General features: G+C 36.0%; 1 protein-coding gene across 3 annotated transcripts in view; it reads left to right on the plus strand.

Moving 5' to 3' along the window:
* LOC150108792 (kinesin-like protein KIF11-B) overlaps positions 1 to 24495 on the plus strand; it is a 706328-nt gene that overhangs the window by 142480 nt on the left and 539353 nt on the right. For all 3 annotated transcript variants that reach the window (XM_090403242.1, XM_090403252.1, XM_090403263.1), the window contains exons 8-9: positions 2387 to 2465; positions 8954 to 9146. In XM_090403242.1, the coding sequence (XP_090259368.1) occupies positions 2387 to 2465; positions 8954 to 9146 (272 nt within the window). The remainder of the gene's footprint in view (positions 1 to 2386; positions 2466 to 8953; positions 9147 to 24495) is intronic.

Raw genomic sequence — 24495 nt, forward strand, 5'->3', positions numbered from 1 at the left:
CATTTCCTCCAGGTTCAAAGAGATTCCCAAGCATACTGCAGATGTTGAGGAGGAGTGGAAGCTTCAGAACAGCTGTCACTGCCTCTGCACTCTCATGCTGTGGCAGAAAGCAGCTTGGCATGGCAACAGGCAGTGAGAAAAGGACACCTTGGTGGAACCAAGAAGTCCAAAAAACTGCCCGGACAAAAAAGGAGTCCTACCTAACATGGCTTAGGGTCAGGTCACCTGAGATGCGTTTGCAGTATGCCGAGGCACGAAAAGCTGCTGCTGAGGCAGTAAAGACAACAAAGCAGAAGGCTTGGGAATCCTTTGGAGAAAGATTAGACTCATCCTATGCAAACAAAGTATTCTGGCAGACCATCCGCCGCCAAGGGAGAAAATCGTGCACAGCAAGGGCAATTAAGGCCTCTGATGGTGCACTTTTAACAACCAAGAAGGATATCCTCCACAGATGGAGGGAATACTTTGAGAGCCTTCTTAACCCTGGTGGCCCAGCAGTTGTGGACATCCAAGAGGTACAGATCGGGGCGATGACTAGTCTCACAATAGAAGAGGTCCGTTTAGCAATAAAATCGGGCAAGGCTGCTGGTGATGATGAAATTCGGCCCGAAATGCTAAAAGCCTTAAATCGAGACGGTGTTCTCTAGCTGACACGTGTGTTTCAGGCTGCTTGGATATCTGGGCGAGCACCAAAGCATTGGCAGACAGGCATAATAATACCAGTCTTCAAGAAGGGAGACCAGAAGGATTGCAATAACTATCGTGGAATCTCTCTGCTCAGCCTGCCTGGGAAAGTGTATACTAAGTGCTTGGAAAGACTGTGCAGGAGCATAGTTGAGTCAAAGTTCCAGGAAGAACAGTGTGGCTTTCATCCTGGTAGAAGCACAACTGGCCAAATCTTCACTTTAAGGTAAGTCTTTGAGAAATCTTGGGAATATGCCAAGAATGTCTACACATGTTTTGTGGACTTGGAGAAGGCATATGACCAGGTTCCTCGGGATAAGCTTTGGCAAGTAGTACAGGAGTATGGAGTGGATGGCCAACTATTAGCTGCCATCAAGTCCCTGTATGAATGCCCAGAGTTTTGTGTCAGGATAAACAGCACAAAGTCTGAACCTTTCACATTCTCCATTGGCCTCTGCCAAGGGTGTGTTCTGCCACTCCTCCTTTTGATAATATTTATGGACTGGATAGATAGGCACAGCCGAGGCAGTGAGTGTGTCAGAATTGGAAGATGTAGCATTGGACGTCTGCTTTTTACAGATGACCTCGTTCTACTTAGCTCTTCCATAGATGACCTCCAGCACACCCTGGATAGGTTTGTAGCTGTTTGTGCAGATGCCGGAATGAAGATCAGTGTGCCAAAACTGAAACATTTGTGGTCTCAAGACAACCATCCCAGTGCACTTTACATGTAAGTGGAGTCCAAATGAGGCAGGTGGAGAAGTTTAAATACCTTGGGTCCGTATTCACAATGATGGAAAATGGGACGTAGAGCTAGATACTCGAATTGGCTTAGCAAGCTCAATATTGTGGGAGCTTGGCCATTCGGTAGTATTGAAGTGGGAGTTAAGCCAGAAGGCAAAGCTGGCTGTCTTCAATACAGTCTATGTCCCCATCCTCACCTATGGTCATGAGAGTTGGGTAATGACCGAAAGAATGCGGACATGAATCCAAGCGGCTGAAATGAGGTTTCTTCGAGGGGTTGCGGGGCTGACAAGACTCGACAGAGTCAGAAGCTCTGCAATTCGGGAAACCCTTAATACTCAACCGCTGCTTCTCCGTGTTGAGAGATCACAGTTACGTTGGTACGGGCACCTGGTCAGAATGCCACAAGAGAGGCTCCCTCAGCAGGTCCTCTTTGCCAAGCCAGAGGGTGGGAGCCACGTGGAAGGCCAAGGACTCGCTGGATAGATTATATTCAAAACCTTGGGTGGACACGTTTGGGAATCCCACCAGAACATCTGAGCTTGGTGGCAGAGGATTGTGACCATTGGAAGTTCCTCTTGCAGCTGTTGCCCCCACAACAACCCAATTAGGAAAGATGGGCCTTGAAAATGTATGTATGTGGCTGGGCTTGCCTTTCATATTCCTTAAATTATGTTATCTAGCACATGGCCTTGGTAGTCCTCGTAATCACAGCCAACTAGAGAACTGAATTATCTGGTAGGATCAATCATTCTCTGCTTTCATGTTTTGAAGAGTGACTATTATATGATAGTTTCCATAATAGATACAATCAAATTATTCATGCATCACACTATAGTTCTAATTGCTTAATAAGATCTAATTAGATTATTTTTAAATTTATGTAATTGTTTTCATTATTAATGATTATTTCTGTACTACTGTTAATTCATTGATTAATTTTGCAATTTTTTTTAAGGGAATATCAATCAGAGCTTATTGACCTTGGGAAGAGTTATCACTGCTCTTGTGGAAAGAGCCCCGCATATCCCATACAGGTAAGGGGAAAAATGTGGCTTTTTTTTCCAGTCATATAAAGTGTATAATCTTATTTTAACAAAATCTTAAAATTTGACAAGAAGAGCTGGTCTTTTTATAACATCAATCATTATTTGCCAAATTATTCTTCATTTTTATATAATGATTGAGAACACTGTGATGCAGGGATGTCAAAATTAAGCCAGTTGGTGGATCACTTTCGCAACTCTGAGGATATTTTTAGGCCCTATCCATTATAATGAACAACATTTTGTATGGGCACTTATTTCATATATGTATGTATAGCATCAAATCCATATTTTAAAATCATATTTGGTATTAAAAAACTTGAAATTTAATCATTAGGTATTAAATACCAGATGAATTCCAGCATCTCTTTTAAATATGTATAATTAATGTTGATGATAATTAAAAGTTCATATTTTTAGTTAGCTTACTCAGTCTGTCAATTTTTTGCTCCAGAAACATAAATGCATTTCGTTTGAAAACTTCATTATGCAGAAATGGACATTAACAGGAATAAATGTAACAGTAATAAACAGATAAAAGTGTTTATAAATTGTGGTATCCTAGATCATTTCTTTTAACTCAGAGGAAAAAATAAAATAAATAAAAATAGAAATAAATATTCATAGTTCATGTGCTTGACATTCAAAATGTGACAGTTCATCTGCAGGTAAATAAGAAAATAAGAGGATGCGATAGAAATTTGGCAGGCAACCTCGCCTCATAACGTTTTTCGGTTTATATATTTCATAATTCGTCATTGATCAGATCTTCATCAGCATTGCTCACATTAAAATTGAACAGTTCAGTGACCATGGAACATTTTTCTTCCCACATCTTCACTAAATGTGTTGGGTCTTATTCAATACCTAACAAACAATGGTGATTTGTGGTTGTGGTGAAATGTTGACAAACTTATAATGAAGTCTTAATTGTATTGAGCTATCATTGTGTCATGTTTGTTTCACTAAATGTTCTTTTTATACATTGCTTGATTCTTTTATGCACAAAATGTACATCACTCCTATCCTTTCATCCATCTAGGATGGGTTGAGTCCCCTGCTAATGAGGGGTTATTGGCATATTAATGCAGCCGGTTTGCCATCCCTCTGCTGCATCCCCTAAGGGCGATATTCATGATTGTATCCGTGTGTGTTTGTGGGGCTAGTTTGCCTGCTTGCAGAATGAAAAATCCCAGATAAAAGGTGGGGGGTAAAACCCTGCTGTCAACGCCCAAGACTGGCTAACTTAGCTATGGCTGAGGAAGATCCTTAAGCTCCATACGTCATCGACGGGAATTGAACCTAGGACACTCCTTCTACAGGCATATGGCTGTGAAGCGCTAAGCCACTAGGCTAACCGTGCAGACATACATCACTAGTAAGTAAATATTTTTTCTGCATGATATAAATGACATATGACAAAACAGTCATTCATTTTTTTAACACCCATGTGCCAAAATTCACATTTCAGAAAAAGTGCTAAGTTGGTATGCTGGGCCATGAGGTAATAGAGTAGCTGAATCTTCAAAAATTGTGGATATATATTACAACTGTGATTAAATACCACAAATATTGATCACTAAAAATATCACTTAGAGAAGACTTTCAGGAAAACTGATACAAATCCGCCATACAAACAACTAAGTTAGCAAACACCGTTATAGTGAATTTCTTCATTATAACAGTGTTTGTTGAATTTCTCCACTATAACAATGTTTGCTAAATTATAATAAATTTAGTTTAATCCTTTCTTCAAGTGTAAGCAAACAAAGTTTGTGCCTGAAGTATCTTCAGGACTGAGGTGGACCAAGTACCTTCAGTAAAGGTGGACCGAGCTCTCATTACTCCTTGTTTCAGTATCTCCCATACTGCAAAGCACATCTCTTTGTGGACATGTATAATGCTATGCATTAAGGGAAGGGCCATTACCCAGACCGGTTTCGACCTTTATTGAGGTCTCGTCAGTGGGAGCCAGACCCAGAAGTGGTGATGCTAAGGCAGAAGCAATGGAGAGGTCATATTTACCTATACGAATTGCCAAAAGGTGTACCACCTTATCAAGTGTAAGCAAACAAAGTTTGCACCTGAAGTATCTTCAGGACCGAGGCTACTCCTAGTAAAGGTAGACCAAACTCTCATTACTCCTTGTCTAATAACGTGGTTATTAGACAAGGAGTAATGATAGTTTACTAAGAAAGGAAAGTGCTCTATTCTTTAGAGTGTAGATTATGTGTAATTTTTGAAGAGTGACTATTGTATGAAAATAGTGTCCTGTATGCGAAAGTTTACAATACACATCAAGATTGCCCCACTTTAGGTGTAATTTATTTTTGTAATGACTAACAAATCTAAATTCTGCAAATCATTTTAGTCATGAAATATTCTCTATTTAAGAACTTAATGTTATATGAAATCTAAAATGTTAGCTATACATACACTGCTTGGAAAGGAGTCAGCAGACTCCTTTCCAAGCTAACACACCCATGGGCAAGGTGTATTGTGCTATGTAACTAGTCACATGTTTATAGCCAGTATAAATTGGAGGAATAAGATGCTCCCAAGTCAGTGCAACTGTGTCTGGGTGAAATAGCTGCGAGAAGGGAACTGATGGAGCTTGAAATAGGTGTTGTGATAGGATGCCATGTTGCAGGCTTTGTTGTTCAGCAAACTTCTGACAAATTGGGTCATCCTTGGTTAACACTTAGTGATACCATACTGAAATGGAAGCGCCGGAAGTCAACTGCAAGTGCTACCCACAGTTGATGACCCCCCCCCCCCCCCACCTGAATGTGACCATTGGGTTCTATGAAGGATAATATGTAAAGCCACCATTTGCCAACATGTTGAATGGAGAGGTCCAGGCATCAAGTGGAACATGAATCTGCAGAAAATCATTCAGAACTGAGGAGCACAACATGAGTTTCCATGGTAGGCTTGATGTTGCAGTCCAATTCGTCTCCATAACACAGCTTTCTAAACTTCTATGTCCCACTGTACACACTCTTTGCACCACTGAAGATGATGCTGCATGTTGGTTCAGGTAATGTGGTGCAAAGAGTGTGTACAGTTGGACATAGAAGCTTGGAAAGCTGCGTTATGGAGCAACGAATAATCACTCTACATCCTGTACTGAGAAGATGGATGGGTGTGCCTGATGAACGTCTCTTACCAGAGTGCATAAGCCAAACTATGAAATTCGTAGGTGGCAGTGTTATGGTATGATCCTGTTTGTGGTGCCATGAACATTGAACTCGAAGAGATATCTGAACATTCTGGACAATGCACTTTGCGGTGTTTCTACAGAACCTACTATTGTCTTTCAGCAAGACAATAGTAGGTTCTGTAGAAACTGAATCACTGTGTCATAAGACTGCTGTAACTATGTGGTTTGTGGACATGAAAGTCATCACACTTGACTGGCCTCCACAGATCCTTGATCTCAACCCTATTGAATATCTGTGGGATGAACTGGAGCATCGGATGTGGTGAAGGAATGTCTTCCCCACAACAGTCAAGGATGCCTACAGGAAGAATGGTCCAAAATTCACATTGATTGCTATTGTATGCCTGTGGAAAGTATACCCTGTAGGATTGCTGCAATCATCACAGTGAAAAGGAGGTCTTACATCTTATTAAGGTGGGTGCCATGGCTGTTTGTTTCTCACACTATGGTGTCTGTTGACTTCTTTCTAACAATGTAGTCATAAAAATTATTTGTTTTTAAAATGTTTTATGTAAATTGGTTAGTTTCTTCAATGAAGTGCATATGATGAATAAATTTTTCTTACGTTCTTTTGAAGTAATAGTTGTTAACACATTGTACTGTATTGAGTGCTTGCATAAAACTTTAATTTTATGCATTCAAACTTTTCTTTCTGTTTCTATTCTTTTCTATTTTTTCTAACATATTCAAACTTTGTTCTTCAACTATGCATTAATTGTGTCTTGGGATAAAATGGGAGAAGATGTTTTTCGCTATACAGGATGATTTTCATTTCAGTAGTCTAAGCTACCAATATATACTAGATATGAAAACAGGAATCAACGGTTGAGTACAGCACACGACGATTTGTCCTTGCCAATTGAGAACATGTGAAATAAATAATTTATTTTACTAAGTTTATCTGACTTTTGTAGATGTTCTGTTCATCTTAAAAGTAATACCAAATTTATCTTAAAATGAAGTAAAAAATGAAAAGAATTAAGTCCACAGTGAAGAAATTAAAATCAAGTAAGAACTTCATTGAAAAGATAAATACTGCATTGATCCTCTACCTCCTGATCTCCAAGAAACCCATGTAATCAAATCTATGCACAGTAGTCAAGATGTGGCTGAATCATAGCCTTAGAAAGAGGGATAATTACATCCCTATCTTTACTTGTCAATGTGTTCTTCAACATCCAAGTAATCCTTTAAACTATTTTCCAACTTCTTCAATATGTCATTTGAACTTCAACTTTCTATCTACTATAGTGCCACAAAATTTCTGCACTCATAGATTTCCTATAATCCTTTGTTATAATAAACCATTGTTCTTTTTAGAACAATGTTTGTCAACGTATTTAAATATGCTGGCAGTGTGAGAAATTAAATTGACAACCACTGTTCTAAAGAGAACAATGGTTGTCAATTTAATGTTACAAAATGTAAGATCATGCAATTCAGGATAACAAAATTACATTAATTCAATTAAGGAAATGGCTGTTGCATTTATTATAAAATATGAATCAATTACTAAGGCAGAAACTACCTTTTACGAAGCTGTGCTGCCCCTTATAGAATATCATATTTCTACTTACCCATTCCTGAATTTTGCTTTAACCTCCCTACCAGCTAAGGTGGATGAAATAGTGAGACCAAATTGAACTTCTTATTCATGTTCAATTATGGAAATGGCTGTTGCATTTATTATAAAATGTGAATCAATTACTAAGGCAGAAACTACTTTTTACGAAGCTGTTCTGCCCCTTATAGAGTATCATATTTCTACCTACCCATTCCTGAATTTTGCTTTAACCTCCCTACCAGCTGAGGTGGATGAAATAGTGAGACCAAATTGAACTTTTTATTCATGTTATTCAACAGGTGTTACAGAATCATATCCAGATTTATCTGGATGTCTATAGACATCATGGCCAGTTGAGGGGTTAACCAACTTTAACCACTGCTACAGAGATACTAATCAGTTGGTAATTTGTAATATTTCTTTAATATATTAATTTAATTGTAATATTAGGAACTTAACTATTTCTTCTGATTCTGTCACTTTTCTACCATCAGCATTGAGTAAGGTTATCCTTCCATAATCATTCTTTCTCTTATTTGCTACATAGTGAAAAAACTCTTTTGTGCTTACTTTGGTCTGCTTTGCTAATTTTCTCTCATAATCTGATTTAGACTTCCTTACCATACTAGTTACCCTTCTTGCCTGTGCTTTGTATGGCTCATGCTGATCATCTTATTTATATTCTTACTACAATGTCTTTTCTTGTAGTTTCTGCTTCATGTTGCTATTCATCCACTTCATCCTTACTTGGTTGTACTCCTGACCTTGGGTGTGCAGTCTGATTCTGCCACTCTCAAACAATTCCTGACCACTTCCCAAGCACTGCTGACATTCATTCCTTGTAGCTTCTTATCCGGTGGCCCTCCTTTAAGGAGCTGCCACGTAAGATTGTTATAATTGACAGCTTTGTAGTTCCACATAAACCTTTTCTTAACTGAGAATTCCATGTTCATCAACCTCTCAGAACAAGACAGCATAGTCACTTTTCCTTATCAAAGGTAGAGTTGCTACTTAATTATTCCACTGCTTTTACCAGATCAAGCAGTTTCAAACCCCTGAGCCTCTCCATCACATTCTGTTTCATTGACACATCCTGCAGTATATATTTGATTATGAAGCTTGTCAGTCCTCATGTGCACTGCAGAATGATTTCTCTTTCATCAATTCATGGATGTCCATCTACTAGAAAAACCATGCTCAGTTAAATGGAAGAGACAACACACACAAATAGAATAAAATATTTATTTATTTTAATTTTAGCTATAAAATCAAAATGTTCAAAAAAAAAAAAAAAAAAAAGACATTGACACCAGAAAAATGATAAAAATGAAAGATTAAAAAGGGATGAAACCATTCATGTTTCAGAAACAAAGTGGAAAGATGACTTTACAAAATGATTTCTCTTAATGTTTAGCAAAGAATGATGAAAGTATCTAAACTTAAAGGGGATCCACTTATATTAAGTTATCAATTTTTCTTAATTTTACCTGTTCACACTTTCACAATATTTATATCTGTTTCCAAACAAAAAAAGGAGTTCACTAATTGAACTCCTTTTTTTGTTTGGAAACAGATATAAATATTATGTGAATACACATTTTTGTGTAGTTAAATAATATTATTAAACAACCATTTTCTTTATAATGCATTGCATGATTCCTTTTGCTTAATATGCACATTTTTCTATCTTAGAGAAAGTCGATTAACAAGGTTATTGCAAGATTCCCTTGGAGGACGCACCAAGACTTCAATTATTGCAACAGTAGCTCCAACTTATAGTGATATTGAGGAAACTTTGAATACCTTAGATTATGTCCATCGTGCCAAAAGTATTACAAATAAACCCGAACTCAATCAAAAATTAACAAAGCAAGCTTTATTAAAGGTAAGAATTTGAATAAGATTCTGTAACTTTGTGAGGATATGTTTCTTAGAAATCTGACATGAGGATTGAGCAAGGATGGGAAACTGAAAAAAAAAGTAAATCGGGTTTTGATTCAGGTTCAAAGGTTTTAGAAACATGTTTTCTGATTAAAGTTTTTTCATTTTGGGGGTGTTTAAGGGTCAAAGCTGTATAATTGAGAGGAGACCTCTACATGGCCTTCAAAGGAATGCAGAGAACTGACCAGGGCTTCTGACCTAATGTCCAATCCTCCTCTTCTCGTGGTGTACCCTGTTAGGTATATACCTGGATACTGAATGGATGAAGATGGGCTGGATACTGAATGGATGAAGATGGACATAATAGGGGTGACACTGAAACATAAAGGACAAAAACTAGTGAGATCTTTCTGAGCAGTAAATACAAAATGTTATATCTGGGCAATGACAATCAAGGAAAAGGAGTAGCGATAGTATTCAACACTAAATATGAGGATAATCTTCTTGAATGACAGACAGTATCAAGTAGAGTGATGTTGGCAAATATCAGAATGGAGAACTGGACAATGAGACTTATTTGCACCTTATTTTTACTAAATTTTAGCGATGTGTGATGCATAGTTCTCATTTGACAAACATTTAAAATGACCGTGTTTGCATTTTTCATAAAAATGGACAAAAAACAGTTTCGTGCAGTGATAAAACACTTATTTGAAGAAGTGGATGGCGGCACAGATCAAGGCTGAGTTAGATGCAGTTCATGGGGACTCTGTACCAGCATTAAAGACTATTTATTTTTGGATAAATGAGTTTAAATGTGGTCGTAAGTCCATATTTAAACTCATTTAAACATCGAAGATGAAGCACGTTCCGGACACCCAACTGAGGTCACTACGAAGGAAATGATCGACAAAATCCATGGTAACATTATAGAAGATCGCCGAGTGAAAGTGCATGAGCTTGCTTAGATTGTAGGTATCTCAACTGAATGGTTTCATAATATTCTGCATGAAAAATTGCACATGAAATAATCTGTGTGCATGATGGGTGCTGTGATTGTTGACTGTCGATTAAAACCCTATGCGAAAAGACATTTCAACACAGTGTTTGGCTTTGTTTAATCATAATTTGCAGGATTTTTTGTGTTGATTTGTGACTGTAGACGAAACTTGGATCCACACACCTAAGTTCAAGCAGAAGTCATAACATTGGACAGTTCCTTGTGAAAGAGCACTGAAAAAAGCAAAGACCGTTTTGTCAGATTTTTTGAGATTCCCAAGGAATTATCATGATAGACTATTTGAAAAAGGATAAGACAATAACAGGAATCTATTATGTGTCATTGTTGGACTGTTTAAAAGAAGAACTGAAGGGGAAAAAAACAGCCAAGATCGGTGCACAAAAAGTGCTCTTTCATCAAGATAATGCACCATCCCACACATCAGCCATTGCAATAGCAAAATTGCATGAATTGAGGTTCGAAATGGGTCCACATCGACTGTATTCACCAGACTTGACCCCATATGACTTCTTGTTTACAAACTTAAAAAATTGACTTGGTGGAAAAAAATTTTATTCAAACGAGGATGTCATCAAGGCTGTCAATGGCTATTTTGCACAATTTGACAAATCCTACTTTTTAGATGGGATGAAAAAATTGAAAACTTGCTGGACCAAATGTGTAGACCTCGATGCAGACTATGTTCAGAAATAAAGGTGATTTTTTCCCCAAAAAAACTTTTTTTTTATCAAACCTTTCAAACAACCTCGTATACAGACATAGAAAAGACCAAAGCTAAAAATAATGGCAAATACCTGTTGAATTTCTTACTAACACAATGTTCCAACATAAAAATGTGCACAAATTCACATGGAGAGAAGAAGCAAGGAATAATGAAAGTCTCATTGACTGTGTTATTGTTGATAGTAATGTTTTCTATTCTGGTGCAGGACACTACAGTGTACAGAGGATTTGAAATTCGAAGTAAGCACCATTTAGTCTTGAACAAGATAAAATTGAATTTCATATTGAAAAGAACATGTAAGAAAGTTTTAAAGCGAATAAAAGTTGAGCATCTCTCATATGTGAACTGTAGACTAAAATACACAAACATTATTCAAGAAAAAATAAAAGAGTTACAGAACAGGAACCAAACATTGATTGATTCAGCCAGAGAGAGCCATTTGGTGAGGTTTTCTGCAAGGATAGAAAAATCAGACCTTCATGGTGGACACAGGAAGTTAAAGAGGCAGTGAAGGAAAAGAAGAAAGCATATCAAAAGTTCCTGGTGAATAAGTCAGCTTAGGCTCTTAGAGAATAAAGAGATCAATGTAAGAATGATAAACACTGTGTAAAATTAGAGGAAAGAGTGCTATAAAAGGAATTAGAGATGATCAAGATGACATGAAAACTGGAGAAAAATATATTCTTGATGTATGGAGTAATTACTTTGAAAAATTGCTAAATGAAACAATCAGTGACAGTACACTAGAAAAAATACTCCACAGGCATGAAATGTAATAGATATGGTATGAAGATCAGCATTAAAAAGACAGACAATGAAAATAAGCAGAAAAATTGAAAATATCAACTGCATTATGAATGGAGAACCTATAGAACAAGTAAAACATATCAGCTGCTTAGACATGATTTTTAGTAAAGATAGTAAACTAAATATGGAAATAGACAACAGAATCAACAAAGCTGGTATGGTACGAAGTCAACTGAATAAATTTATATGGAATAAGGCCTGGTTGGTTGAGTGGTAAGCGTATCTGCTCTCCAGCCAAAAGGCTGCGGGTTTGATTCTCGCCGAGGGCATGGATGTTTGTGATTGTCTGTGAAAATACTAGTGGTGGTGGTCAGTGACAGATGGCATTGGTGTAGAAAATAGTTGCGTTTGGTGGAGATGGAGAGTTGTAGATTAGGCACCCTCCCTCGATGAGTCGTTGGACTTCCTGGAGGTGTTATATAATAATAATGATAAGAGAGAAATTAGCCAAAACACTATATTAGCTGTATACAAGACAGTATTGAAGCCAATTTTAACTTATGGATCTGAGAGCTGGGTCAGAAGTAAAACACTTGACTAGAGACCGCAGACACGAGAGTCCTGAGAAAAGGGGCATGAACAGATGGCATCAATGGCAATATCATATTGAAAATGAGGATATTAGGAAAGAACTTGACATTGTCAGCATCTAGGAATGTGTTAATAGAGCTAATCTCAGGTGGTATGGTCACTTAAAGAATGGGAGAGGAAAGATTAGCAAAACAAGTGTTCTCTGTCAGGTTTGCAGGAAAAGGACCCAGAGGAAGACCAAGACATAGGTGGATTGATACAGTAAAAAGCATCTTAGAAGATAGAAATATAAGATCTGATAATGTTGGAGTCTTGACAGGTAACAGACTGATTTGGAGCAAACTTGTAGATAGGAAGTTAGTAATGATGCAAGTTCTTCATATAGTACTATCATATCCTGTACATCACTTGAGAATAGAATTAAGGAATTTGATGAAGATGAGTTTTTATTGATTTTAGTTTATACATATTGGTTTCAATTCCAGTTTTTCAGATTTCTGTAAGTTTTTTTTAAATTTATTTTTAGTCTATTATAAATTGATTTGGCATTCTTTGTAATAAATTACCTGTGCTGCTAAATTACCCTATACATGATACTGATGTGCTGATGTAGCTTTTTTACTTTTCAATTGATGGATTAAAAAAAAGTTTATTAAAATCCAATCAGATATGACTTTTCTGAGAGAGATAGAGATGCTACCTATAAGTTTCCTCACTTTTTGTTTCAGTAAACGCTTTCACATTATTTCATCAAAAGCTCAAAATCTGTCCTAGTTCAAGACCCTGATGTGGCAGTACTGACATTGTCTATTTACTAGGTGATTTGTTGCTGACTTTGGTGAGGGTGTGAGCCTTGAAATTGGATGTAAAAGTATTTATTGGACCTAAAACAATATTTAGATTTACTAACAACTCAATTAAGCTGAGAGGTGTGAATTTTTTTAGCAGTCAACCTTGAATGGTAATAACAGTTTCACTTTAGAAATTCAGTGAGGTTTATTTGAAATTGCCATCCCTGATCTGGAGATTGGTTGCCTGACTTTCCACTTATCCCTGTCTTGGGTGTGTGTCTCTAAAGATCTGTATGGTAATTTTACTTGAGTGCTCAGTGTCCTTGATATAGTGATGTCATGGTTGGGCACTTCCTCTTCTTCCCTGTAGTTTTCCTGTGATCAGTCATATTAGTCATTTCTTCTCTTTGAATATGTTCTAAAAATTTCATTTTCCTCTTCCTGATCTTCAGTAATTATTTTTTAGTTTTCTCTTACAAGAACTTGGTTATTTGTAACTAGGGTGTTTTTTTCCCAAGAATCCTTTCTCAAGAATTCCCAGGGAAAAATTCATAATTTTAAAATTCTCAGTTTTCTGGGAATAGTAATCTTTCTCAAGAAATTTGATTTTTTTAGAATATTTTCTGATCTGAAATTTCCAGTTCTTGCTGCATAAGAAATAAAATAATTGGGAATTCCAGTTCACTGTTATCTCAGTCCCATCACACGTGCAATGCATATCATATGCAGTGTGAAATCGAGGTTGATTTAATTATTAATAATTATTTTTGTATAAATACTCATTTCACTTGATTGTCCTTTATTACCCCTAACAATGAGTAAAACTCAAAATATATAAGAAATAATGTAGGATTAAAAAAAATAATAATAAAAAAATCAGACAGCTGATCATCAAATGGATTCCAAACATTGTAGGGCAAAATATCATCAAAAAAGTGGGCTTCATCATTCTTTCAAACATTAATGGCATGAAAAGAAAGAACAGCAGTGAAGACATACTAGAAGTAGATGAATTAGTTACTAAACTTGCATCAGTAGAAGGAATTTTTATCATCAATGTTTGTTTTGTTTGTTTATTATTATTATTCACATCACGTATACAAATTATACATATTATACTATTCAACTTGTATAATTATGACAATATTTCACAATACAATTCAATGCACAGTACAATGTTACAAAATAAAATTCAAGTATTACTATCATATTCTGTTGGTTCTAACACTTATTATGGCTATTATTTTATTATGGTTAATAAAAAGTTTTCTTCAAGGAAAAGAAGGAGTAGCCATAGTATTCAACACAAAATACGAGGCTAATCTTCTTGAATGGCAGTCAGTCTCAAGTAGAGTAATGTGGGCAAATACGAGAATGGGGAACTGGACAATGAGACTTATTTGTGCCTATAGTCCCACAGAAGGTTCTACTAAGGTAGAAGTGGAGGAATTTTTTGAGGCTTTAGAAAAAGCAACTGACACAATGAAAAAGGAAAAGTTGGTCCTTGTTGGGGATCTAAATAGTAGAGTAGGAAATGATTGTGAGACATACAAAAATATTTTGGGAAAATTTGGAGAAAAGAGCAAAGCTAATAATAATGGCAAATATCTGTTGGATTTCTGCTCAGGACATGGACTGGTTATTACTAACACCATGTTCCAACATAAAAATGTGCACAAATTCACATGGAGAGAAGAGGCTAGGAATAAGAAAAGTCTCATTGACTATGTTATTGTTGATAGTGATGTTTTCTCCCTGGTGCAGGACACCAGAGTGTACAGGGGATTTGAAATTGGAAGTGATCACTATTTAGTCTTGAGCAGGATAAAATTGAATTTCATATTGAAAAGAATAACATGTAAGAAAGTCTTAAAGCGAATAAAAGTTGAGCAGCTCTCAGATGTAAACTGTAGACTAAAATACAGAAATATTATTGAAAAGAAAATGAAAGAGTTTGAGAACAGGAATGAAACCTTGGAGATTCAGTGGCAAACTCTGAAGGAAACATTGATTGATTCTGCCAGAGAGGCATGTGGTGAGGTTGTGTGCAAAGATAAAAAAATCAGAACTCCCTGGTGGACACAGGAAGTTAAAGAGGCAGTGAAGGAAAAGAAGAAAGCATATCAAAAGTTCCTGGCAAATAAGTCAGCTTTTACTCTTAAAGAATACAGAGACAAATGTAAGATAGCTAAACAGTGTGTAAAACTAGCTAAACAAAAGTCATGGGAGGACTTCGGCAAGAATATAGAAAATAAATATCAAGAAGGTGGCAAAATATTCTGGAGGTTGTTGAAGAAGCTTAGGAATGGAGGAAAGAGTGCTGTAAAAGGAATTAGAGATGATAAAGGTGAAATGAAAACAGGAGAAAAAGATATCCTTGAAGTATGGAGTAATTACTTTGAAAAACTGCTAAATGAAACAAGCAGTGATGACAGCACAGTGATAAAAAACACTGACCAGGCATGCAGTCAGGAATACATATCCATACTGGAAGTAGAAAAAGCCATCAAAGGCTTGAAATGTGGAAAGGCAGCAGGAGTAGATGATATTCGACCAGAAATGCTGAAGTATGGTGGTATAAGAGTCTTACAGTGGCTGCACTGCATAGTTCAGAAAGCCTGGACAGAGGGACGAATTCCCGATGATTGGAGTAGAGCTCTCATAGTACCCATATATAAAAAGGGAAATAAAACTGAATGTGAGAATTACAGAGGTATTTCCCTACTGAGTGTTCCTGGCAAGATCTATGCAAGTATACTTGAGAAACGGTTGAGAAGAATTGTGGAAGAAAAGCTTGGTGAAGAACAAGCTGGATTCAGGCCAAATAGAGGCTGTCAGGATCAGATCTTCACTTTACGACAAATAGTCGAGAAAGCATGGGAATATAACAAAGATCTGTATTTAAGTTTTGTCGATTTGGAAAAGGCATATGACAAGGTGCCAAGAGAGAAGCTATTCAATACGCTGCAGTTATATGGTGTCAATGGGGCATTATATCAAGCAATACTTAGTGTTTATTTGAGTTGTGAGTCAGCAGTTAGAATTGAAGGAAGTACAGGAAGATGGTTTAATGTTAAATCTGGTGTGAGACAAGGATGTACATTATCCTGTCTGTTATTCATTATCTATATGGATCACATTATGAAGGAATGTGGTATTAAACCTGATATCAAAATTGGAGATGTTAATGTCAGCTCTTTGCTTTATGCGGATGATGTTATACTTCTAAATAAATCCGCTACAAGTCTGCAAGATTCTCTGACTAAATTGAATAGCTGTTGTAATAGATATGGTATGAAGGTCAGCAATAAAAAGACAAAGACAATGAAAATAGGCAGAATCATTGAAAATGTCAACTGTGTTGTGAATGGAGAACCTGTGGAACAAGTAAAACATTTCAGCTACTTAGGCACAATTTTTACTGAAGATGGTAAACTAAATATAGAAATAGACAACAGAATCAGCAAAGCTGGTATCGTGGGAAGTCAATTGAATAAATTCATATGGAATAAGAAAGAAATTAGTCGGAACACTAAATTAGCTGTATACAAGACTGTGTTCAAACCAATTTTAACTTATGGATCTGAGAGCTGGGTCAGAAGTAAGACACTTGACCAAAGACTAGAGACTGCAGATATGAGAGTCCTGAGAAAGATTAGAGGCGTGAACAGATGGCATCAATGGCAATATCATATTAAAAATGAGGATATTAGGAAAGAACTTGACATTGTCAGCATCCAGGAATGCGTTAGCAGAGCTAATCTCAGATGGTATGGTCACTTAAATAGAATGGGAGAGGAAAGATTAGCAAAACAAGTGTTCTCTGCCAGGTTGGCAGGAAAACGACCCAGAGGAAGACCAAGATATAGGTGGATTGATACGGTGCAAAGTGCCTTAGACGATAGAAATATAAGATCTGATAATGTTGGAGTCTTGACAAGTAACAGACTGATTTGGAGGAAAATTGTAGATAGGAAGTTAGTAATGATGTAATTTTTTCATGTAGTACTGTCATATCCTGTACACCCCTTGAGGGTACATGGCAGGAATTTGATGATGATGATGATGATAAAAAGTTTTCTCATATATGCAAGTAGAATATAATATATTTCAAATGGTTTCAAAGTTATGATAACTAATTGGTTTAGAGTAATGTAAGTTAGTTAATGCAAATATGTGTAACCAAGTGCCATAGCCATACTGGTTACTAGAAAATTAATTATCTTAAAACAGACACTGAGAGTCCGAGGACCACATCTAAGAGGGCTCCTTTACCAGTTATAATAATGTACATGTTGATATTTTAATTCCTAATTGAATGAACCAATTTGTAAATCAATACCTTAATTGGTTATGATATATGAGTTATAATGATCTCTTATACTATACGGTTAAAATAATTATCAACATTTTTAATCCCGTAAGGTAGTTTCTCAATCTTTTTCTGAATACATATTCTGAGGTTATAGATTTAATTTCATTCGGAAGTTTATTATAGCTGCTTGCCGCAATGTACTCGAAAGATTTATGAAAAATTTCTTTGTTAGCCTTAGGTACTTCCAGCGTGTTTCGACCGCAGCGCAATCCATAGTCTACATTATATACCAAGAAAATTTCAGTGTTTGCATATAACAGACAACCATAGAGAGATAGTTTCTGAAATGGTAGAATATTATGAACGATATACAGATCATTGGTTGAATCTGTAGTAGTTATGGCTGTAATTATTCTATTTTGTATTCTTATTAATGGAAGCAGATTGTTATAATAGTCTCCTCCCCAACAGGTAATGCTATATTGTAATGAAGAATTTACCCAGGAATAGTATAAACATCTTAAGAATGCTGCATTTACAAATTTTTTAACATAATATATTCTGTTAATTATGAACGATTTATGAAAGATTTATGAAAAATTTCTTTGTTAGCCTTAGGTACTTCCAGCGTGTTTCGACCGCAGCGCAATCCATAGTCTACATTATATACCAAGAAAATTTCAGTGTTTGCATATAACAGACAACCATAGAGAGATAGTTTCTGAAATGGTAGAATATTAATGTACTCGAAAGATTTATGAAAAATTTCTTTGTTAGCCTTAGGTACTTCCAGCGTGTTTCGACCGCAGCGCAATCCATAGTCTACATTATATACCAAGAAAATTTCAGTGTTTGCATATAACAGACAACCATAGAGAGATAGTTTCTGAAATGGTAGAATATTATGAACGATATACAGATCATTGGTTGAATCTGTAGTAGTTATGGCTGTAATTATTCTATTTTGTATTCTTATTAATGGAAGCAGATTGTTATAATAGTCTCCTCCCCAACAGGTAATGCTATATTGTAATGAAGAATTTACCCAGGAATAGTATAAACATCTTAAGAATGCTGCATTTACAAATTTTTTAACATAATATATTCTGTTAATTATGAACCTAAACTTATTTGTTAAGAAAGTGGTGTGGGAGTTCCACTTCAAATTGCTATCGATATGGAGGCCCAAATACTTGACGGTTTTTGTTTTTTTGATTAAGCTACATTTACAATTTAGAGTATCGCTACATTTCCTTTCATGTCATTTTGTAGTTATACTTTGATCTAATTTGTCTGTTAATGTAAAGTACATATATCTCGTTTTGTCGGTATTAATGTTAAATCCGTTGTGGCTAAACCATATACTTATTTTTAACATATCACTATTAATCCGATTTTTTAGATTTTCAAGGATTGTTTCGGTGTATACTAAAGCCGTATCGTCAGCAAAGGATATCATTTTGCAAAAAAGTTTGTATTTACATAGATCATTAACATATATTATGAATAGGATGGGTCCTAGTACCGACCCTTGTGGGACTCCATATTTTATTATGTTTGTTGTGCTTTTAAATATATCATAGCTGGTATATTGTTTTCTATTATTCAGATAGGATCTGAACCAGTCATTAGTAATTCCCCTAATGCTGTATTTGGACATTTTTAATAGCAATAGATCATGATGAACACAGTCGAACGCTTTAGATATATCAAGAAAAACAGCTGCCGTGTGCATTCCTTCATTTATTCCACTATAGACCTTTTTTATGAAACTCGAGTAGTGCTTTTTCAGTATTGCTTCCAGATCTGAACCCATATTGATTAGCATAAAAGGATATTATATTTAAATAGCTATTTAAGCGTTTTTTTTTAATCAGAATTTCAATAACCTTTGAGATTGTGGATAGTATAGATATTGGTCTGTAATTTTTGATTTCATTTCTATTTCCTCCTTTAAATAATGGTACAACTGAAGCAGTCTTTAGGTGTTCTATAAATTTACCATGTTCAAAGGATTTATTAATGATATTTGTAAAGAATTGTAATTTATGCCTAATGATATAATAACTTTAGTTTAATCCTTTATCCAAGTGTGAGCAAACAAAGTTTGCGCCTGAAGTATCTTCAGGACTGGGGTAAGGTGATACAGCACCAGGGCAACTCGTTGCAAAGGTGGAGCAAGCTACCAACACTCCTGTCTCAGTATCTCCTATAATGCAAAACACATCTCCTTGCGGATATGTCTAATGTTATGCATTAAGGGAAGGGCCACTACCCAGACTAGTTTCGACCTTTATTGAGGTCTCTTCAGTGGGAGCCAGGCCCAAGTTGAGATACCAGGCAGAAGCATTTGCAGGTCATCTCTACCTATCGGAGTTGCCAAATGGTGTGCCACCCTTTAATAAATTACTCTGGATTTAGAGAAAGATGTTGAAAGTTTATTTTTCACTTGGTTAGAGTATAATAACTTTAGTTTAATCCTTTATCCAAGTGTGAGCAAACAAAGTTTGCGCCTGAAGTATCTTCAGGACTGGGGTAAGGTGATACAGCACCAGGGCAACTCGTTGCAAAGGTGGAGCAAGCTACCAACACTCCTGTCTCAGTATCTCCTATAATGCAAAACACATCTCCTTGCGGATATGTCTAATGTTATGCATTAAGGGAAGGGCCACTACCCAGACTAGTTTCGACCTTTATTGAGGTCTCTTCAGTGGGAGCCAGGCCCAAGTTGAGATACCAGGCAGAAGCATTTGCAGGTCATCTCTACCTATCCTGGTGCTGTATCACCTTACCCCAGTCCTGAAGATACTTCAGGCGCAAACTTTGTTTGCTCACACTTGGATAAAGGATTAAACTAAAGTTATTATACTCTAACCAAGTGAAAAATAAACTTTCAACATCTTTCTCTAAATCCAGAGTAATTTATTAAAGGGTGGCACACCATTTGGCAACTCCGATAGGTAGAGATGACCTGCAAATGCTTCTGCCTGGTATCTCAACTTGGGCCTGGCTCCCACTGAAGAGACCTCAATAAAGGTCGAAACTAGTCTGGGTAGTGGCCCTTCCCTTAATGCATAACATTAGACATATCCGCAAGGAGATGTGTTTTGCATTATAGGAGATACTGAGACAGGAGTGTTGGTAGCTTGCTCCACCTTTGCAACGAGTTGCCCTGGTGCTGTATCACCTTACCCCAGTCCTGAAGATACTTCAGGCGCAAACTTTGTTTGCTCACACTTGGATAAAGGATTAAACTAAAGTTATTATACTCTAACCAAGTGAAAAATAAACTTTCAACATCTTTCTCTAAATCCAGAGTAATTTATTAAAGGGTGGCACACCATTTGGCAACTCCGATAGGTAGAGATGACCTGCAAATGCTTCTGCCTGGTATCTCAACTTGGGCCTGGCTCCCACTGAAGAGACCTCAATAAAGGTCGAAACTAGTCTGGGTAGTGGCCCTTCCCTTAATGCATAACATTAGACATATCCGCAAGGAGATGTGTTTTGCATTATAGGAGATACTGAGACAGGAGTGTTGGTAGCTTGCTCCACCTTTGCAACGAGTTGCCTGGTGCTGTATCACCTTACCCCAGTCCTGAAGATACTTCAGGCGCAAACTTTGTTTGCTCACACTTGGATAAAGGATTAAACTAAAGTTATTATGCCTAATGATAATGTTTAATTTTTTAACATTTATGTTGTCACATCCCACTTTTTCCCCTTTTTTTAATCTGATTACTACACTCTTCACTTCATCTTCGTTTACTGCATGTAGATACATAGAATTCTTAATCCACGGAAGGTGACTAACATACTTTGCCCTTTCTGCAGGGTCGAAAACACAACTGCCATAGTTGGTAAAGTGGTTGTTCATTTTGTTAAGTATCAGTGATGTCATTTCCCTCTGGAAATTCTTGCGTTTTCGTTTTGTGTTACCTATTATCATATTGACCAACCTCCATTCTTTACTTTTATCATTACAACAAGAATGAAATTAGGATAGCAGAGAATGTTCTTTTGCCTGTTTTATTTTTTCCTTTAGATGTTTAACGAAATTTTTATAGTCATATTCAAAATTTAAATTGTATGGATTTTTTTTTATGCTTATAGTAGAGCTTCTCTTTTGTCTTTATCATATTTTTTAGTTCATCTGTTATCCAGTGTGTGTGAACATCCTTTTTTGTAGTAACTGTTTTATGATATTTCGATTTAGTGTCTGCATATTTAATCATTTTGATAAATTCATCATATAACTGAAACTGATTTGTGTCTAATGTATCTTTCAAATTTTTTATAATTGGTGCCAATTACAAATTTTTGTAAAAGAGTCCTGTAATTACCACTAAGATTCATGGTATTAGTTCTACAAGAAATGCCTATTCTTTAGTTAAAGGTTGATGTCCTTCAAGAATTCGTTTGAAACAGATATAATTGCATTATAACTGAAAATGATGGTGCTGCAGTTATAGAAAAAATTAGGAATATTGCCAGTCTTTCAACACTTGCATTACAACCATTCACTTTATCTTGCTGTGATTAGTGTTTTATGTCAGACCATTTTAAGATAGCAATAGCACTGATAGTAGCAACAGGTGTGACAATGATTTGATCAACTGATATTCTACTGGCCTGATGTCTAATGGGGAAGTGGGGATAAGAAAGACATCAAAGCTATATCCTATTTATAAATAGGATGTTGCCATATCCTATTCATATTAATTCTTTTAATAAAACAATAGTGGTCGCATAATCAATAATTTAACATAAGTGTTTGTTATATAAGGTTAAGATCCTGGAGTACATTGTAATAATCATGAAATTCCTGAGATATACCCTCAGGAGATGCACAGGATCTTATGATAGTGTTGCTTGAACCATCACATCATTATTAACTTCCTGTCAACAATTTTCCTAGAGATTAGCCTGATTTCTGTCAACATTCCAGTATTATCAGATCTTATATTTCTGTCCTCTACGACACTTTTTACTATCAGTCCACCTACATCTCTTTCTTCTCTGGGTCTTTTTCCTGCCATCCTGGCAAAGAACACTTGTTTAGCTGAATCGTTCCTTTCCCATTCTGTTTAAGTGGCCATACCACCTGAGATTAGCTCTGCTAACACGTTCCTGAATGCTAACAATGTCAAGTTCTATCCTAATATCCCCATTTTTAATATGATACTGCCATTGATGCCATCTGTTCAATCCCCTAATCTTTCTCAGAACTCTCATATCTGTAGTCTCCAGTCTTTGATCAAGAGTTGTGTTTCCAATCCAAGCTCTTAGATCCATAAGTTAAAATTGGTTTGAACCTGATCTTGTATACAGCCAGCTTAGTGTTTTGACTAATCTCTCTCTCTCTTATTCCATATAAATTTATTTAGTTAACTTCCTACAATACGAACTTTGCTAATTCTGCTGTCTATTTCCAATTTAATTTGCCATTTTCACTAAAAAAGTTTGCCTATTTGGGCAAAATTTTTTAGTGAAAATGGCAAATTTGCACTATATATTTGGAGCATTTTGAACAGCTTTCCTCTTGGCACCTTGTCATATGTATTTTCCAGATCTGCAAAACTAAAGTACAGATTCTTGTTCTCATGATTCCTCAAGTATTCATCTTAAAGTGAAAATGTGATCCTGACAACCTCTGTTTGGTCTGAACCCTGCTTGTTCTTTTCCATGCTTCTCCTCCACAAGTTTTCTTAGCCGTTTCTCAAGTATACTTGCATAAATCTTACCAGGAATAGGAAAATGCCTCTGTAATTCTGACATTCAATTTTATTTCCCTTTTTATATATGATGTGATGAGAGCTCTACTCCAATCATCTGGAATTCCTCCCTCTGTCCAGTCCTTGTGAACTATCCACTGTAAGACTTCTATACCTCTATACTTGAGCATTTCTGGTCGAATATCATCTATTTGCTGCCTTTCCACATTTCAGACTTTTGATAACTTTTTTGTACTTCAAGTAGGGATATGTATTCCTGATTGCATGCCTGTGCAGTGTTTTATACATTGTGCTGTCACTGATTGTTTCATTTAGCAAATTTACAAAGTCATTATTCCATTATCAAGAATATCTTTATCCCCAGGTTTTTCATTTCCCCTTTATCATCTCTAATTCATTTTACAGTACTCTTTCCTTTATTTCTGAGCTTTTTTTTTCAATAGGCTTCAGAATATTTTACTTCTTTCCTGATAATTAATTTCACTGTTCTTACCAAAGTTTTCCCATGACTTTTGTTTAGATAATTTTGCACAGTGCTTTGCTTTATTATATTTTTCTCTGTATTCCATAAAATCCCAAGGTGAATTGCTTGCCAGGAACTTTCGATATGCTTCCTTTTTTCCTTGACTGCCTCTTTAACTCCTGAGTCCACAATGGAGTTCTGATTTTTCTCTCCTTGCAAATTACCTTGCAGGAAGATGGTTTAATGTTAAACCTGGGATAATGACAAGGATGTACATTATACCTTCTCTTATTCATTATCTATATGGTTCACATTACGGAGAAAATTGGCATTAAACTGATATCAAAATTGGAGATGTTAATCTCAGTTCTTTGCTTTATGTGGATGATGCTATACTTCTGAATAAATCTGCTATAAGTCTGCAAGATTCCCTGACTAAATTGAATAACTATTGTAATAGAGATGGTATGAAGGTCAGCAATAACAAGACAAAGACAATGAAAATAGGCAGAAGCATTGATAATATCAATGGCATTGTGAATGGAGAACCTATAGAACAAGTAAAACATTTCAGCTACTTATGCATGATTTTTAATGAAGATGGTAAATTAAATCTGAAAGTAGACAACAGATTCAATAAAGCTGGTATGGTAGAAAGTCAACTGAATAAATTTATAAATTAAAGATACCAAGAAATTATATACTTGGTTTAATTAATCCTTTATCCAAGTGTAGGGAAACAAGTTTGTTCCTGAACTGTTTTCAGAACTGGGGCAATTCCTATATAGAAGCTTATAACTTCACATCACTTGCCTTAGTATCCCATGATGCAAAGGCGCAAACTTGTTTGCCTACACTTGGATAAAGGATTAAACCAAGTACCGTATAGTATCGCATATAATGCGATCTACGTATAATGCGAACTAGAAATTTTGTTTGAAAACTAGCCCTAAAATGCCATGTCAC

The sequence above is a fragment of the Typopeltis vanoorti genome, chromosome 2 (genome assembly GCF_054136105.1).
Source record: "Typopeltis vanoorti isolate ZY-2024b chromosome 2, IOZ_Tvanoo_1.0, whole genome shotgun sequence".
Taxonomy (NCBI): domain Eukaryota; kingdom Metazoa; phylum Arthropoda; class Arachnida; order Uropygi; family Thelyphonidae; genus Typopeltis; species Typopeltis vanoorti.